This window comes from Natator depressus, chromosome 5, assembly GCF_965152275.1.
Source record: "Natator depressus isolate rNatDep1 chromosome 5, rNatDep2.hap1, whole genome shotgun sequence".
NCBI classification, from domain to species: domain Eukaryota; kingdom Metazoa; phylum Chordata; order Testudines; family Cheloniidae; genus Natator; species Natator depressus.
In genome coordinates this window covers 90,260,851-90,280,309 of record NC_134238.1, presented here as the reverse complement: position 1 = coordinate 90,280,309, position 19,459 = coordinate 90,260,851, and the positions used below count along the sequence as shown (strand labels likewise).

Here is a 19,459-nt window from a genome sequence, read left to right as displayed (position 1 = left end):
TTTTACAAATAGTCACAAAGAAAGTAAAAAGAAAAGGAGGACTTGTGGCACCTTAGAGATTAACAAATATATTTGAGCATTCGTGAGCTACAGCTCACTTCATCGGATACATTCACTACCAGCTTTAATGTCTCAATAATAAAGTATGATTTGGAGGTGGGGAGCTCTTTCACACCAACTTTACAGAGTCTCTTAGCAGAGTCAGAGCAGCTGGAGTTGAAAGACCTGAAATGCCAGAAGCTGTTAAAGGCTATCAGATTGCAGTGTAATTTAAATTAGAAACATGTTACATTTACTAGCCTTTCTGGAGATGAGGGTTAAAATTCTACTTTTGGTCATCTATGAAAATTAATTTAATAGTTTCACAATGGTTCATGACAGACATTTGTTCACATAAAAAACCCACTATACAATTTGATAGTCCAACATAACACTCTCTACTCAAGAAAGATCAGATACTGGAATTAGCACGTGTATATCAGGATTAAAAGTATATTGGACTAATTAAGGCTCCAATTCAACACAGTATACATAAACCCATACTTAATTTTAAGCATGTCAGTTAGTCCCATTGAAGTCAATGTTTGTACAGAACCTAGCACAGTGGAGCCTTTGGGCACTATTGCAATATAAACAACCATAATAATAAATATTGAAGAACAGACCCACTAGTACTTAAAATACATAGTCTCTAAGAACATGTGAGTCATAAAGCATCCTATCATCTACTCATTAAGGTATTTAGGTTATGGTGACAAAGTTTAAACCAGGATACTTTGATATTTTAACATAATATTGGCAAAACCAAGAACAGAATCCCTGTTTGCTTTGCACAACTCTTCTCTGGGTTTCACGGTTCCTCAACAAATTCTTACTGTTCTGAATCTGATTACAGGAAAAGGTTCTAAATCCTATTTCTACCATTATCCTCTCCTAAACCTTTACTGAAATCCCTTTAGTATTGTGCTCAGTCAGGCAGGTCAACTGCCTTTTGCAAATGGAAAAAGACAGTGACCACCGTACCTTTAGGTTATTTTCCATTCTGTCTACCTTTTAGCTATGCAACTACAGCTTTACCCTATCACTGTTGTAAGACTGTCAAATGTGCAGGTCCCAGAATGGCTTAACCCATAAATTAAAAAAAGCGGGAAACAAATGTCATTGCAAGAATTAGTTAAGCCTCAGTCCCCAACCATTTCCTGTGTCACTCCTCACTTTATCTAATTTGCACTCATGAAGCTAAAGAAAGCAATATATTGAATTCTGACCTTTGAGCTACATACCTAGCCCTAAGCTACTTGATGACCTACATGACAATAGTTCTACAGCCTAGTTGGCTAGAATCTGCAAATGCATGATTCATATTAGTCTCTCCCCAACCCATTCCATAGTATTTCACAAAAAAGAATTATTTCCAGCAGTAGACACTATTAGCCTCTTGAGTGACCAAAGTGCCACTGGAAAGAACCTTAATGCTAAAACGCAAATGCTGTTCTTATTTTTCCTTGAATCCCATTACATTTACACAAAGAAAATTAAGCCACTTTTTTAAATACAGTTAACCCCGAGTGCCCTTATGGTTTGGCTGAAGAATGTGCAATTCCGGTTGCACCTTTTGTTGGGCCAAATTCTGCAATGAAGCTGCGAACAGGTATACAAATGAGTATATTTGTTTAGCTTTATGTTGAAGTGCCTATTGTGAGCTCTAAAATAACTCCACACCTGTAACCTAGCTGTGGTCAAGGGTATATATTCAAATAGGATTTGGCAGTGTAGAAGTTTTGAGACGGCGCGTTACAAACTACATATAGCTGCATTTCTCACCCACACCCCCAAAAAAGCACAAACAGAACGTGGGCCCCTCTCTATTTCCTACTACGTCCATACTGCCAGTGCTCAGATTCCATATTTGAGGAATTAGGCTCTACTGTTCTGTTAATGATCAAAACATTACCGTCCAGTGTTTTCCAGCTGTCACAACTCTAGTGTTACTGCTGTTACCCCACAGCACACAACATGGGCTGCTCTCTCCCTTATGAATATGCAGCATTTGGATAACATAGCTAACATGCAAAAAAATTTTGTCCAAACAAGTTTTTCTCAGTGATTCTGGGAAGGCATGCAGGAGTTTTGTGAAAGTGTGAGGATGTCTACTATGGTGCATGGAAATTTTGAAGTGTGTGCGTGCGTGCTCGTGTTTGTGTGTACCACTGAAGAATCGGCTGAGTTGGATTTTCCTTTTCTCATGCCCTATGTTGAACAAAATACACTTCATTCTCCTGCTACAAACACATCTTTTTGCCCTCTGAAAGCAAGTGGCGTTGCATCTGTTCTGCATATCCACTGAACGCCCTATTGGGACAAGTCAGCTTACTTTGATTTCTATATCTACCTTCTATTCATCTTGCATACAAAGATGAACTTAGAGTGTCATGTAGGTTCCTGAAGAATTTTGTCCATTCAATTAAGTCCACACACGATGCAGAAGCTGAAGCTTGGATTTTGTTCATTTGTTCAATAATGGAGTTAAGTTAAGAAAGGCCTAACAAAAGGAAATGTGTTTTAAGCAAGGCCCTCTATGTTCCACAGTGAAGTACCTGGATTTTTGACAGGCTGGAAATTGTGTGGCAGATTCGTTTAAAATTTTAAACTAGAGATATTTTAAATGTTAATATTAAAATACGATCAGTACAGTAGCTATATTCTAACAATTCAAATTTTATATTGTCTCTCCATATTCAGTTTTTGATACACTAAAGATTTTTGCATTGACAAAGTATAATTGCACTGTATATGTTACTGGGGGGAAGGTGGAGGCTTTGCCAGCTAAGCAGGAAACAGTTTGGACTTTTGGCAGATGGAAGAGAATGGAAGGCAGTTTGGGATTGTGAAACATACATTGGCTGGACTTTTTGGCTAAAGTGCTCAGCAGTGAAACAAACAATGTTGACATTTACACAGTCATCCTTAGGTTTCAGAGTCCACAACCCATATAGGAAAATGAAGATCTTCACATCTCTTAGATCTATTGTTTTGGGCTGTTTGCAGACTCCGGAAGACATCATTTATAATCAGTTTAAGTTTTCAGGATTGTCTTCATAACTATGACAGTTAAAAAGACTTTAAAATGTTGTTGTTTTTCTACATATATCGTTTTAATACCACAAATGCAACATTTTTACAGAATAACCTGACTGGTTCCATTACCATAATAAGCTAATCACCTGGCACTCACTCTGCCAAGTCCCTAGAGGACTGCACCTTTTAGCCTTCCAGGCCAGAGGCCAGATTCTCAGCTGGTGTAACTGTAGCTCCAGTAAGTATATTGAACTAATCTGATTGCAGTAGCTGAGAATCTCAACCTAAGTTCTTTGTTATATAGAGATACTCTTTTTTTCCACTGATGTCGGAGATGTGCAGCTTTTTGCAGTATTAAGCTCACACAAGTGCCATTCTGAAGGACATCCAGGTTCACGCACTCATTAAATCTATGATCTCATAACTACACTGTTCAATTACCAAATAATTTAGTAATGCATGTATACGATGTCAGTAATTCCCTGATACTTCTAGGCATTTTACAAGATCAAGAATCAAATTCTACACTGATTTACACCCTGAACAATCCCATTATGTGACAGTCAATGTAGCTGCCCAGGAAATAAACCAGAACAGAATTTGGTTCAAGCAAAAAAAGTTGCAAAATTCATGGGTCCTGATTTTCAGAGGTGATGTGCACTCACAAATCCTAATGACTATAATTCAAGTTGTGGGTGATCAGTATCTCTGGAAATCAGGCCTGTGGTGACCTATGGCCTAGCAAAGGAAAAGAAGCACTCTCTTCTGACATGAAGGGCCAAATTAGTGAAGTCAGTATGGTTACTACGGTTACACAGGGAAGAATTTGGCCTCAAATGCTTACAGAATTCTCTGCATTCCTCATGAGAGGACCATATCCGAGTTTGGGTTTTATTAGGAATAGTCCCATTTCACCCAAACCGGTCTGTCAAAAATATTACCACAGGCAGACAACAAACTCTGCTCCATTAGAAATTTCACAGGCTTTTCTACATTGTGTGGTTCTCTCAAATGTGGTTCTCTCTTTTTTCATGCTGGTCAGAGCAAGGAAAGGTGAGCACAATTAAATCACCCTGATTTTAACTGTTCAGCGGTGTTAAATTTGATTAAAAATCCTCATGTGAGGAACTATTCTCTACCTTAAATCATGGGAAAATACCAAGAAGTTCACTTCATTCCTTCAGATACGGTTCACTTTGAATGCTATGAACTTTCTCAATGCCCAGTATTGCCTAAGCGCAAACACTTTTGGATCCTGCTTTCAAAATAATGTTTTGCTGACAATTGTAATGAGGTCCATCCATCACACACCATCATAATGAGGAACAGGTCAAACACTTCATTAGTGCATGCTGTTGTACTGGAGCTTCTTTTATCCTAGGAAACTTTAAGTACAAGGAATACTGCCGGCTTTATACATATTAATAACATTTTTTGTCCAATAGATCCAACAACACTTGTAATTCATGAAGCTTCTCATATAACTTTCAATAGGAAATCAAGATTACTTCATGAGAATATTGAACAGAATCAGATGCCAGGCACTTCAAAATAAATGGGGGGGGGGGTTAATAAATTCTCACATGGTTGTTGGTCACTTTGCCAGGACAGAGTGGAATTTAAAAAAAAACAAAAACAAAAAAAACGCAGCACATCAGTCCATAGTGTATTTCAGATGTAAATTAGCATATCTGCTCTTCTGTTAAACACACCCTGAATATATTTCCTTCATCGTACACAGCAGGAGCAGCAACAAGGCTGCCAGAGGGCACAGCATCTGCTCATTCACATAGGAGGTGCTCTCCAGTCCTAGACAGCAAAAATAAAGGACAGGTGGAAAGGGCATCCCATAGGAACTGCCTACCACTTTGCCATTAACAAATGATGTAGAGCCTAACGATAAGTAGGCCCTTTGGAGGTGAAAGAGGGTCTGGCTGTGACCGAATTACCTACACAGATCAAAGCACTAGGAAGCACTTATTTCCTGTGCAACAGGGCAGCAGCCCAGCTGTTCCCAACAGCAGGGTGAGGTCTGCTGCTGCAAAAGCCTGCAACGTACAACAGCGCACACACCCCAACTCAATGGATTTTGTTACTGCCGAAAACCAAACAAACAAAAAAAAACCACACAAATCTTTCAGTGTGAAGAAGGAGATGGAACACACAAGAAAAACTCCAGGATCCACCACTATCAGAAAACAGAAATGCAATTTACATTCATAATCAATAGCTAATTGCTCTCAGGCAGATTTAGCATTGCAGTACCAACTGTAAACCGTGTTATACTTTGTTTCTTTTTTCCATTACAATGTTTTACAAGGAAATAAATATTTTCCAGTATGTCATGGAGACACAAACATTACACACACACACACGGACCAGATTTGTCCCTGGCATCACTCCTGCTAAGTCAACAGAGTTACAACAGAACAACTACTACAGCCAGCATTTCCGTTAGTGAGTTCCTAGGTGCTGGAACTGGGGTGATGCTGCACCCCCCTGGTTTGAAGGGGTTTCCATCAGACACAGGGTTTACAGTTTGGTTCAATGGCTCTCAGCACCCCCACTATACAAATTGTTTGTTATTCCAGTGAAGTTCGTTTATTTGCAGTACAGTACTGTCCTTTCACAGCAATTCTCTAACAATTTTTCTTCTGGCAGTTTTCCCCAATCACTCTCTCTCCCGTAACCACTCTGTTTATTTGGCCTTTGCTTTCCCTGTCTGCTTCTCTAGAGGCTCTCACTCCCCACGTATATAACTTCTCCATACACCCGTAGTGAACACACCAGGCAGTGTGCGTGTGTGAGAGAGAACAGAACTGGATGGAATGACACGCCGGGTGTAAATGTCAATGCACGATTATGTGCTGAAAAGCACATGGACTAAAAGGAAAGAGGGGACGGGGGTATGTTACCAGGGAAGGAAGAATATATTAAGGGGGCCAGACCTGTAAGTGCCCCCTGGCGTGGCTGATCTTGCAGAGGGACCTGAGGGGCCAGAGGGTTGGAGTATTGTGTTTTACAGCCCTGGGGCTGCCTGTGATTTAGACCAGGGAAATCCTTCCCACTCGCCCATCTTAGGGCACTCCCCACCCCATACCCCCGCACCCCGGCAGGCACCTGGATATGGCAGGAGATCTCAGAGTCGTCCAGCAGCCGGATGGTGCATTTCATCTCCTGGCTCAGGGACCTGATGCTCGAGCTCCGGAACCGGATCATTTTCATGGTCCTCCTGCCGCCTCTCCTCATGCACTCGCAGGGGGCGAACATGCACCAAAGCCCCCGTGGGGAGCGAGCCCAGCCGCCCGGGCACCTGGAGCCACCCACCCCGGGCCGCGCAGTGCAGCTAGAGCAGAGCTCGGCGGCCGCTCAACCCCGAGGCGGCGGCTCCAGCCGCGGAGCGGACACCATCCTGCCGCCCTTGCCTCTGCCTGCGCCGCCCGAGCCCGGGCTCTTCCCCGCAGCCAGCCCCGGGGAGGGGGGCCGCGCGCCGGAACCACAAGCCCCGCCGGCGTGTGAAGAGACTGGGAGCCCGGGGTCTGCGCCAGGGGTTGGGACCGCTGCTGCTGCTGCTGCGTCAGGCTCTGCTCGCCTCTCTCCAGCCCAGCCTCAGCATCCCTCCACCCCTCCCTGCCTCGCAGCCCGCCGTTGCCCCTCCCTACGCCTCCTCCCCCTTCTCTCTCTCTGGCTCACCTCTTTTCTCTCGCGCCCAGTCGCCACCTCTTGCCTGTCGCTCTCCTTTCCCCTCTTCCCTCTCACATTCTCTTCCTCTCCTCCCTCCATTTCTTTCTTCTCTTCCCTGCCTGCCTGCCTGGCTTCCTCCTCCCATTTTCTCACCCCTGTTCCCATACACTCAGTGTCTGCTGGGGCACAAGTGGGGTTAAACTAAGGGCTTGGTCTCAAAGCACCCCCAGGAGAAGGGGGTCCTTGCTGCAGATTTGGAAAAGACAGCATCTTCCACCTTTGCAAGGAAAATTATGAAAGTGCTAAGGGTGCAACTGCTCTGCTTATTTTAGCATGGCATTTGGCAAATAAACACAAGTTCCTTGACCTAAGGAGTTTATAGTACAAAGCCTCACCCGAACGTCCCCTGCACCTGAGTAACTCAATTTTGGGTTTCCAGGAGTTGGGCCCTGCTCAGAACAAAAACAGTGGGTGGTGGTGGACACGGATGGAGTAAGAAGATGGAAAGGTATAGAATGCTGTAATTACAACCCATTATCACTATATCCTATTTAAGAATGTGTGTCTTGGAGCCACGTGACTCCAGTGAGAGCTAGTCCGTTATATGGGATATCTTCTCATCCCATTAGCTGGTCCCTACCTATCTATGATTCGAAAGGAGAGAAAATGAAATCATCAGGTCACCAGGAAGCCACTATCTTGGCTGCTGCACCATCAAGAGGGTGCAACTCAATGTGCCACCAAACTACAAACAGGGTTGCCAGGGATCCGGTTTTCAACCAGAATGCCCAGTCGAAAAGGGACCCTGGCGGCTCCAGTCAGCAGCACCAACGGGGCTGTTAAAAGTGCGGTTAGCAGCGCAGCAGGGGCCTAAGGCTAAGGCAGGCAGTGAATGAGAGTGGGGGATAGGGTGACCAGATGTCCCAATTTTATAGGGAGAGTCCTGATATTTGGGGCTTTTTTTTTTAATATAGGCTCCTATTACCCCCCCCCATCCTATTTTTCACACTTGCTATCTGGTCACCCTAGTGGGGGAGAGCAAGTGACATAAGGAGGGAGGATGGAGCAAGGGGGGGCAGAGCCTCAGATGAGGGTCGGGGCAGGGGTGTTTGGTTTTGTTCAATTAGAAAGGTGGCAACCCTAGCTACAAAGGCTTTGGCATGTAGTGTAAGCACTAAGAACAGGTATGGTATAGACAGCAGTGGTTCTCAACCTATACAGACTCTTGCACCCCTTTCAGGAGTCTGATTTGTCTTGCATACCCCCACGTTTCTCCTCACTTAAAAACTACTTGCTTACAAAATCAGACAAAAATACAAAAGCATCACAACACACTATTACTGAAAAATTGCTTACTTTCTCATTTTTACTATCTAATTATAAAATAGATCAATTACAATATAACTATTCCACTTACATTTCAGTATATAGAGCAGTATAAACAAATCATTGGTCAGTATGAAAATTTTAGTTTGTATTGACTTCCCTACTGCTTTTTACATACCCTGTTGTAAGACTAGGCAAATATCTAGGTGAGTTGATGTACTCCCTGGAAGACCTCTGCGTACCTCCAGGGGTACATGTACCCTGGTTAAGAACCACTAGTATAGAGGCCTCAACAAGGCTTTTAACAGTCCCAGAACACATTCTCATAAACCAGCTAGGGAAATGTGATCAGATTAAAGTACAATTGGTTGAAAGACCATACTCAAAAGGGTAGTTATCAATATTTCACCATCAGATTGGCAAGGCGTATCTAGTGGGGACCTACCAGGGGTGAGTTCTGGGTCAGGTTCTATTCAATATTTTCATTAATGACTTAGATAACTGAATGGAGGGTATGCTTCTAAAGTTTGCGGACGAAGAAGCTGGGAGGGGTTACAAGCACCTTTGACGACAGGATTAGAATTCAGAATAACCTCGACAAATTGGAGAATTGTTCTGAAATCAACAAGATGAAATTCAATAAAAACAAAGTACAAAGTACTTCACTTAGGAAGGAAAAGTCAAATGCGCAGCTACAAAATGGGGAATTACTGAGTAGGTGATAGTGCTGTTAAAAAGGATCTAGGTGTTATAGTGGATCTCAAAATTGAATGGGTCAATACTGTGATGCAGTTGTGAAAAAGGCTAACATTCTGGGGTGTACAACAGAATTGTATGTAAGATATAGAAGGTAATAGTTCCGTTCTATTCGGCCCTGGTGAGGCCTCAGTTGGAGTACTGCGTCCAATTCCGGGCACTACACTTTTGGAAAGGTATGGACAAACTGGAGCAAGTCCAAAGGGGAGTGCCAAAAATGATAAAAGGTTTAGAAAATGTGACCTGTGAAGAAAAGATTAAGAAAAAAAAAAAAAAGGCTGTTTTTCAACCTGAGCGTGGTTGGCGCATGAACCGCTGGCTAGGGAAGGCTAGTCCCCCAGAACCCCTTTCTGCCTGAGGCCCCGCCCCTTCCGTGACTTCCTGCCAGAACACCACCACCCCCGCCCCAGCCACTGGCCCCTGCCCTGGCTAGTGCCTCCAGCCCCGGCTAGTGCCTCCAGCCCCGGAAGGGCGGGTGGTGTGGCCTGAGCTGGGACCACCCCACAGGGAGACTGGAGCTGCATCTAGCAGGAAGGGCAAGCCTAGGGGCAGAGCATGGGTGGGGCTACGCCTGGCTGTTTGGGGAGGTACGGCCTCTTCCAGCCTACAATACCCACCACCCATGATCTTGAGAAAACAAGACTGAGAGGGGACCGAATAACAGTCCTCAGATATGTTAAGGGCTGTTTGAAGGAGGACTGATCAATTGTCCCCACTATCCACTGAAGGTAGGACAAGAAATAATAGGCTTAGTCTGCAAGGAGATTTAGGTTAGATATTAGGAAAAACTTTCTACAAAGGTAGGTAAGCTCTAGAATAGGCTCACAAGAGAGGCTATGGGTATGTCTACACTACTTGCCAGATCGGCGGGCAGCGATCGATCCAGCAGGGGTCGATTTACCGCATCTCAACTAGATGTGATAAGTCGACCCGCACGCGCTCTCCCATCAACTCACGTACTCCACTGCCGCGAGAGGCGCAGGTGGAGTCAACGGGGGAGCAGCAGCAGTCGACTTACCACAGTGAAGACACCATGGTAAGTAAGTCTACTTCAGCTACATTATTCATGTAGCTGAAGTTGCGTAACTCAGATAGATCCCCCTAGTGCAGACCAGGCCTATGAAATCCCTATCATTGGAGTTTTTTTAAGAACAGTTTACAGAAACTGTCAGGGATGGTCTATGTTTACCTGTATAAGGAATAGTGATAAACTGTTTTCATGTATCCTGAAATGGGAAAGAGTTCTCCCTCTCTCTGAGAGCTCCATCAGTATTTCAAATACTGTGTATGAAAAATATATATTTGTGAGCACTTTCATAGTACTTACCACTGCAGTAACTGAAAAATCTCACAGGACCAAAGATACATAATTTAATTCAAGTGGTAAAACTCCTATTGACTTCAATGAGAACAGAATTGGGCCAACACTGAGTGTTTTGAAATGTGCTTTTATTCATATCCTGGAGCAGCTATATGAAAGTTTGAGTTTTTGGAGTTTGATTTTTAATCTTTTATCCTTTATTAAAAAGTTATAGATTCATTGAATTTAAGGAGAATGCCATGAAGAATAAATAGAAGCCTATAAAGTATCATAACAATGCCACACACAATACAAAAGTGAAACATGATTTCCATGTTTGTATTTATGTGCAGATTTACTGAGTCACATACATTCTTAGTATAATGCCACTGAAGCCAAGGGAGTTACATGAGCGATATTTCTGTCCCATTCTTATCCTTAAAGAGAGAGAGCTAGAGTCCTGTAATTAAATCCTATCACTGGGAGTTTTGCATAAAATGTATGCCCAAAATTTGTCCTCAGAAACTTTGTGTGCACACACACCTGGGATGTGAGCATGGAGGTACATGTTACACTGCATCTGCTCTGTCAATTATTTTGGGGGGGGAACTGGCAGAATATTTGCCTAGTCACATAAGTGGAAGGTGGAGTAAAGTTAACGGCCTGGTGGTGCATGCTTGCAACAAGAGCTCAAAGTCTGATAACAAAATGGATTTCTTTAATAAGACCCCTATTCAGGAAAACATGATTCAGGATCTTAAGGAGAGGAGAAAAAGGAACCTTCCCCTTGAGCAGCCTGTGTCATTTGAGTCCCACTCATGTCAAGTCAATGTCCACAAACCAAACAATTCTACCACCTAGCATGTGTTATCACAATATAGTCAAACACAGAAGCTGAGCTTTTAAACACTCTTGCAGCCAACAATTTGTAGCTGACAGCTACGTTTGTGGCAGGAGATATTAAAGAATATATAAGAGGCATTTAGACTTGCAAACCTTGACAGTGTCTGATCTGTATCCAGAGAATTTTATAAGAGTTACTATCAGCTTGAATTTTTTTTAAATTAATACATTATAAATATATAATTGTATGCTCCAATTGTATATTCTGATGAATTTTTAAAAATTCATTTAAAAATTGTATAAGGGTTTTTCCTGCACTCATGTTGCTATTTATCAGGGTCTTTTATACAGCTAAAGGCCAGAAGGCACCATCATCTAGTCTGACCACCTGTTTTCACAGGCAATTACATGTCACCCAGATACCCTATAATGAGCCCACTGACTTTAGTTGGGCCAAAGTATTTCAGTCCTCAGAAAAGCTAAACTGTTGTGTGCAACAGGCAGACAACAGAAGACACCACATTTCTCTCTTGCTGAACTTTTTATGCATGTGCGTAACCCAAATGGAGTCAAAGATAAGCATATGCAGAATCAGGGTCTGACTATGCAGGGAAAATAGGATGTGACCAGACACAAAATGCTGTCAAATGCCTCAAGCAAGCAGACTTTAAACATAATTTTTGCTAACTTTTCAGTAGTAATAATCTTCGATGTTACTTTCAGGTCCAACATTTTAAAATATAGATCTCCCCTCCCCATTGCTGGTCTCTACCACAGAGATAGCTACATTTCACTAGGGCTTTGAAAGCCTGTGACAGGGAAAAGTCCTGCCCGTCCTCTACTCGGTCTACACAGACTGTTTGAAGACCTTCATTTGTTAACCACCACCATGTAGTTTATTTACATTGCCATTTCCACCATACATCTCATTTATAGCACCAGTTTCTCCTCTCAATAGAGGGCTGAGGAAAGATCTCTCCACTCAGAGATTCTTCTTGTTTCTGGCTCCACAAGCCTGCCTCTCCCCTAGCACTTCTTTCCTATGCCTTGTTTTACCCTCTGCATTAATGGGATAATCGGCTCTTTAGTCCTTACCAGCCCATTCTAATCCACTAATTGGGAAGAGTCAGGTATGTGGGAAGAAAGGGGAATTAATTGGTGTTTAATTTATCAGAGTGCTGGCTCAGCTACTGGTTCCCAGTGCTCTGCCACAGAGCCTTCAAAATGGGTGGTGTTATATCAATGTAAACTATTATTATACTAAGTAATGCTGAAATACATCATTGCATAAGTTCTCAGGCATGGCTGTTAGGAGGAAAAACAAAAGAGAAAAGATTAAACAACAACTTTGTTGCAGAACCTGTATTACAGTTGGAGGAAAGACTTTTAAAAATGAAAAAGTAACCTCTTTGAGGCTGATCTCACGTATATTGTGGTTACGTCAGTAAAAAACCCCATTGGCCTCATCCTCAGCTGCACTCAGTATCTGCTGGATGCAGCTGAAGCATCACATTAGTTTGCAGCTCCCTGAGCTTAGGACCTGATTTAGCCCCTGCTATATTTTTAAAGTAGCTTAGACATTGCTCTAAATTACACAACTGGCTGCGGCACCCGCAAAGGGCCAGCCACAAGTTGCCAGAGTGCAGCATATTCTAGGCATGTCTCCCTGTCCCCCCACCACAACCCTTATACTGGCAGCTGCAGAGGACGCAGGCCATACCAGGGGAATCCCCAAGTAGAGTGAGCTAGATGCTCACCAGCCCCTTTGCCTGACAGACTAGCTCTGATCTTGTGCTGTTTCTGAGACTGACTTCAGAGTCACTTCTAAATTGGCTGATTCAGCAGAGATCAAAATCATGCCCTTTATCACTATTCAGTTATTGTTCTCATGTTTCGATTTATTCTGTTAGAGATTGTGTTGTCTTTTTATCCCAGCACAGTGAGAAGCAGGAAATTATGTTACATGACCAGGAGCTCTGATAAAGATTTGTATTTTGTACAACTTCTGGTAGAAATTACTTATGAGGGTTCTTATACAAATGCCAGGTTTCAGAGTAGCAGCTGTGTTAGTCTGTATCCGCAAAAAGAAAAGGAGTACTTGTGGCACCTTAGAGACTAACAAATTTATTTGAGCATAAGCTCACGAAAGCTTATGCTCAAATAAATTTGTTAGTCTCTAAGGTGCCATAAGTACTCCTTTTCTTTATACAAAAGGGTTTACTTTAATCAGTTCACATGGAGGAACTTTTCCTAGGCCGATACAAATTTTGATTTCTTATGTTAATCACTTTTGGCCAGATTCTGTTATTAGTAACATTGATCTATAACTAACTTGACTAACATATGCGTAAGATTCCACTGCTCTATACAATTAGACTCAATTCTAAATATAAAAGCCACTTTATTTTTAAATTCTGAGCAAGATAGTTGATCAGGTATTGAGAGAGTGTAGATACATTCAGAATATTAGCTTTCCCGGACACTGAAAAACATCTAAGCTTTATGGACCAGATTCTGCTGTATTGAACTGGTGTAAATCCAGAGTAATTGCATAGATGCTAACATAGTTATCCAGATTTAAATCAATCTGGGGTATGATCTGATTTGTGCTCCTCACCTTTAATGGGATTCAGTTACATAACTTACTTTCAGTTCTTAAACTTCAAGATCAAACTATGATTATGCTTTATATCATCAGCAAGAAACAGCATTTATTGTTGTCACTCCTGTTTTTGTGACTAGTGGGCTGGAAAAAGAATAGCATAGGACTACAGGTGGCTAAGAGCTCATGTTTCAGTTTTTATTTGGATTGCCACATACAGTGTGCCCTGGAGGAATATACTACACTAAGAAAAATTGGATAAGGTAAAAACAAAGATATCAAATCTGAATCTCACATCTATTCAAGCAGTTTTAATTTGGTCTATTGGCACAAGGCTGCCCTAAGCCTAGCAGATCCAACAGGGGGAGGGATTCCCTCTGCATAGGGAAATCCTCCACTGGGGTAGAGCTGCCATAAAGGGTCCTACATTGCCCTGCTTCTCCCACCCCCACCCCAGTGATAGTATGGCCAAGGGAAAGAACTGTAGGCAGGGTATCCCTATGATCAGCAGTCCCTGAAGACAGACTGGAGCACCCATGGGGAAAAATTAGAGTATGGAGCTTTTCTTCCCTTTTTACTCAAATGAGGCTTTAGAAGAAAGTCAGTAAATAAACTGCTTGATTAATGTGAAATTCAGCCACTTTAGACAAGAATTGTGTGAAGTCAAAGGAAAACCTGGTCCCTAAAAATTTTATAGGGAAGCTCTGATACTAAAGCTTGCAGATCCCCTACTCACCTGGCCAAGGTGACAACAACCATGACAGCCACTTTCATAGAAGGTGTAACAGAGAACAAGGTGCTAGTGACTCAAAGGGGCAACTCATCAACTTTGCTAGAACTAAGTTTAAATGCACTGTGGAAGCAGGCTATGACCCTATGGGTATAATCTGAGCAGACCCTTTAGCAATCTGATGGGCATAGGGTTGGAAAAAATTGATTGGTTATCCACAGGAGGGTGGAAAGCAGCCAAATGGACTCTGATGGAACTAAGATAGTCCAAGATACAGCAAATTGGAGTTTGAGCTGGGGAGACCTCTTTATAATGGATCAACTGGAGAATATCTTCCATTTAGCAAGGTAATTAGATTTACTTGAAGGCTTCCTACTTAGCAGCACTTCCTGCACTCCCTTAAAGCAAACATTTTCCCAGGTTGTTGCCATGAAGCATCCATGCTGTCAGGTGGAGGTCCCGAAAGCTGGGATGAAGGACGTGGCCATGGTCCTTGGATATCACTGCAACATCTCTTGGGAATAGCAGCAGAGGTCTGACCGATTGGTTTTTGACTCCACTAACCCCTGTGTGGATAGGGCCATGCTGGGGCTATTAGAATAAGGTGAGTAGAATCTTGCTTGACTTTGGGAAGGAGCAGAACTGGAGGGAAAGCATACAGCAAGCCTTTTGATCAGGCTAGGAGGAAAGCGTCTGTCTGTGAACCTAGGCGGTGATCTGCTTGGGAACAAAAAGGATGACATTTTTTGTTTTGTTGCAAACAGGTCTATTTGGGGAGTCCCCCACTACTAGAAAATGGACCTCAACACATCCGTCTGAAGAGATTATTCATGGTGACCTGGAAACGACCTGCTCAGGTGGTCTGCCAGAGTGTTTTGCAGTCCTAGAAGGTAAGCAGTTTTCAGGTTGATGGAATTGGGGATGCAGAAATTCTAAAGGAGGATTGACTCCTGGCATAAGTGCCCCCCACCCCTGCATACACACACTTGTTTGCTTACCTAGAACATGGCTGCTGTGTTATCAGATTACCAAAAAATTCCACCCTTTGATATGTGGAAAGAACACCATTCAAGCTAAATGGATGGCCCAAAGCACCCTGATATTGGTATGGAGACTTAGATCCTGAGAAGACCAAAGGCCCTGAGTCTGAAGGGGACCTGAGTGAGCTCTCCAACCTAGATCTGATGCATCTGTGACTAAACTGAGTGACTGTTGTGGAGGGGCAAAGGGGATGCCCTCAAACATCTGTAGGTTCTACCCCCCAGTCCAGGGAGGAGGAGACCTGAGCAGGTACTTGAACCACCAGGGCCGGCTCGAGCAAAAACAAAACAAAAAAACGCTGTCCGGACTGCCGAAACACCAAAAAAAAAAAAAAAAAAAAAGGCAGACGGAGTGTCGCTGAAACACTGCCCCAAGAATGGACGAAATGCCACCCCTTCACAGGAGCCACCCCAGGCATGTGCTTCCTTAGCTGGTGCCTGGAGCCAGCCCTGTGAACCACCATGTCCTTATGACGATGGACTGGTGAGTACACTAAGGCCAGCCCACACTGTACTTCTGAGGTGCAGCCTGGCATGCTGCACCATATAAGTGCACACCGCTATGTGTCCTAGAAATTTGAGGCAATTCCAAAACATAGTGACAGGGTGTGCCTTTAGATCTAGAGCAGTGACCCGCTTGTTTGAATCCTCAGGTCCAGCAGGAAAGCCATGGTCTTTATAGAGTCCAGGACTAACCCCAATGAATTCTATCTTTGGGCAGGCATCACGACAAATTTTTCAGTATTAAGAGCCCCTGTGTGTTGAAAGTGGACTGAATAGAGGCTATGCTGGAAAATACCTGAGACTTGGACCGGCCTCTCACTAGAGAGTCATGCAGGTAAGGGAACAGACTCCTGACCTTTTGCAGGAATGCCACTACTACAACCATGCATTTCATGAATACACAAGGGGCTGCTGACAGGCCAAAAGGCAGTACTGCAAATTGGTAAAGGGATCTATTGACTATGAATCTGAGAAATTTTCTGTGGTTCTGGTGAACAGCCACATGAAAATAAGACTTCTTCTGGCGCTGGTGGGTGGTTGGCCCCTCCCCGACTCCACCCCTGCTCCCTCCTCCCCCATTCCAACCCCTTCCCTGAAGTCCCCACCCCAACTCCACCCCCTCCCTGCCCCTATTAAACTCCTTCCCCAAATCCCTGCCTATTCCTCGCCTCCTCCCCTGAGCGCGCCACATTCCAGCTCCTCCCCACTACCTCCCAGAGCTTGCTACAGCTGTTTGGTGGCAACAAGCACTGGGAGGGAGGGAAGAGTGGAGACACAGTGCGCTGGGAGGAGGCAGAGGTGAGGCAGGGGGAGCTTGACTGCTGCATGGTGCAGAGCAGCCACTAATTTTTCCCTGTAGTTGCTCCAGCCCCGGAGCCGGTGCCTATGAATAAGCATCCTTTAAGTTGAGAGCAGCATACCAGTCCCCAGGATCTGAAGGAAAGAAGAGACAATATAGTAACCATCTGGCATTTTGTTTTCTTTAAGAACTTGTTTAAGATCTAAAATAGGCCTGAGACACCTCCCCCTTTGCCTTCAGGATCAGGAAGTAAAAGAAATAAAACCTTTTCCCTCTCAATGACATGGGAACTTCCTGTATGACCCCCACGAGGAGGAGCGACTTGACCTCCTGAAGTAGCACGCTGTCATGAGAGTGGTCCCTTAAGAGAGACAGGGAAGGGGGTATAAATTGGGGATAGAATTAAATTGAAGGGGTATCCAAGTTCCACCATGCTTAAGACCCACTGATCCATGGTGATGTGGGTCCAAGCACTTAGAAAGTGGAACGGATGGTTGGCAAAAATTGGGGTGGGGGAAAGATGGTACTCTGGTAAGTGGTAGACTGCTCTTGACCAACTGGTCAAAATGATCTTTTAGGCAAACTGGGTCCTCTAAACTAACTGGTAGCTGCACAAGAGATAGGAGGAGGAAGATATTACTTGTAACCCCTGCCCCTCTTTTTGGGCAGGTTCTGGGCACAGCAAAAAAGGCTGAAACCATTGGGACTGCTGTGGGCAGAACAGCTCTCTTATTGCTGCTCATGTATAAATCCCCAGAGATTTAAGGATTATCCTTAAGACTATGAACCTGCTCATCTAGCTTATTGGAAAAGAGCGAGTGGCCTTCAAATGGGAGTCTTGAATGGTTTATTGCACATCGAGGGGAAGACCTGATGACTACAGCCAAGATGAACACCGCATAGTCATAGCAGAAGTCTTAACTTGAGCCACAGAGTCTGCTGCATCCAGGCATGCTTGCAATGCTGTTTTGGCAATTAATTTGCCCTCCTCCACCATAGCAGCAAATTCTTGTTTGCCTCAACAGGAAGCTTGTCTTTGAACTTCAGGATATTATCCCATAGGCTGAACTCATATCGACCCACAGAGCCTGCTGCTTCATGATCCTCAGCTGTAAACCTCCTGTGGAATAAAGTTTCCTGCCAAACAAGTCTAGCTTTTTTGCTTCTTTTCTTTTGGGGTAGAGGCCTGAAGTTTAAGTCCCTCTTTTTCATTAGCAGCAGCAACTACCAGGGAGTCTGGAAGAAGGTGGTTATAGAAGTGCTCAAATCCCTGTGAAGTGACAGAATGTCTTCTCCCCATCCTTTTAGCAGTGGAGACAGACATATCAAGGTACAATTCAGACTGAGGGGCTGTGTCACTCATGCCCTTCAACCTTGGGTGCCTTTCAATGCCTTGCTGAAGTAGCTCCCACCTGGGTTGCTCATAAACACCCTTCCAGCATGCAAGCCACTCCCTGAGTGTCTCTGTATAATAGAAGCCTGCCAGTTACACTCTGGCTCTCATCAGCCTTGGTTACACTGCAGAATGACCCCAATGCATTCCCAGTCCTGGATTTTCCCCTGGAAATGTATGTTCTGTACTACCCAGCCCTCTCCTCGACAATACAAATATATTAAGTGTTATTCCTTAAAGAGAATATGCCATTTTATTACCTTAAAAGGTAATAACCCAGACATTCACTTAAGCACACTGGATTAGATTAAACAAGTTTATAACTACAAAAAGATAAATTTAAGAGAGTACAAGATTTTAAATGGGTACAAGTAATGAGTAATAAAAGTCAGGGATGGTTACAAGAAAAGTTAAGATAAAATGTATACTAGTACCTAACAAACTATGTTAGATTCAAGAAAAATTTCTCACCACATGCATCCAGCAACATTCCTGACCTGAAGAGTTTGGTCAGTAGTCCCCATCCTTTCCCTCCCCCCCCCCCAAAGTCCAATGGCTCTTTTCCTTTGTCTGCCTGTCTCCAGCGTCACACCTAAGAAGAGAGGAGATCCCTTGGGGGTGTTTGTCCCCTCTTTTTATAGTTTCAGTCCCCCTCTTGAAAAAGATTTCCAACTGAGAACCAGGAGACAGTATATGTGGAAGGATATTCCCTGCTGAGTTATTTTATCTGTTTGAACTTCCTTTGTTTTCCCTTCATGCTCGATGACTCTGTTTACTGCTTAAATGATAATTAAGGGAAACATATACCCCTTCGTTCAAGGCAGACCTGTCTTCTGCCTAGGCAAGGTTGTGGCATTTGGAACATGTGTTAAAATATCCTACAAGAATATCTTGTAACTTCACATACAGTGTTGCCACTCATTTTATCAAGACAATACTGACAAGCAAATTATGAGTTTTCAAATGATACTTTACAAGATTATTACAGTAGTGTTCAGGGTATGAATACAGGGGTGTATTCAGTCAGAGGCAGGGAAGATAAAGTTTTCCATAACACTTTGACAGGTTCAAGGATAGCTCACTAGTAGGGAGAATTATCCTAGAGGATCCTGCAGGGGCTAGAATGTACACAAGCCTGTGTGACCTTTCCTGCATCTCTTCTGGGTTGGATACCCAGAGCTGCAGCCACCTTCCTCAACAAGTCTTGAGCTCTGAAATCATCAGGAGGGGGAAAAAGTAGGCTCAGGCCTGGTCTACATGAGAAAATTAAGTTGGTTTAACTACATCACTCAGGGGAGTGAAAAATCCAAACCCTTGAGAGTCATAGTAAAGCCTACCTAAGCCCCAGTGTCGACAGCGCTGCCTATTGGGGAGGTGGATTAATGTGCCAATGGAAGCAGTGCA

The 19,459-nt window shown here is 43.6% G+C and overlaps 1 protein-coding gene across 3 annotated transcripts in view; it reads right to left on the bottom strand.

The window, feature by feature from the left end:
- Nucleotides 1-6,870, bottom strand: part of FRMD3 (FERM domain containing 3) — a 220,029-nt gene extending 213,159 nt beyond the window's left edge. Inside the window, exon 1 of one of the 3 annotated variants that reach the window (XM_074953197.1) lies at nucleotides 6,772-6,870. In XM_074953197.1, coding sequence (XP_074809298.1) covers nucleotides 6,772-6,861 — 90 coding nt within the window. In that variant the 5' untranslated portion in view covers nucleotides 6,862-6,870. Of the gene's footprint in view, nucleotides 1-6,198; nucleotides 6,530-6,771 lie in introns of those variants that run through there. The other 2 variants (XM_074953196.1, XM_074953198.1) reach the window with 2 other exon arrangements.
- Between the last annotated feature and the right edge of the window lie 12,589 nt (nucleotides 6,871-19,459).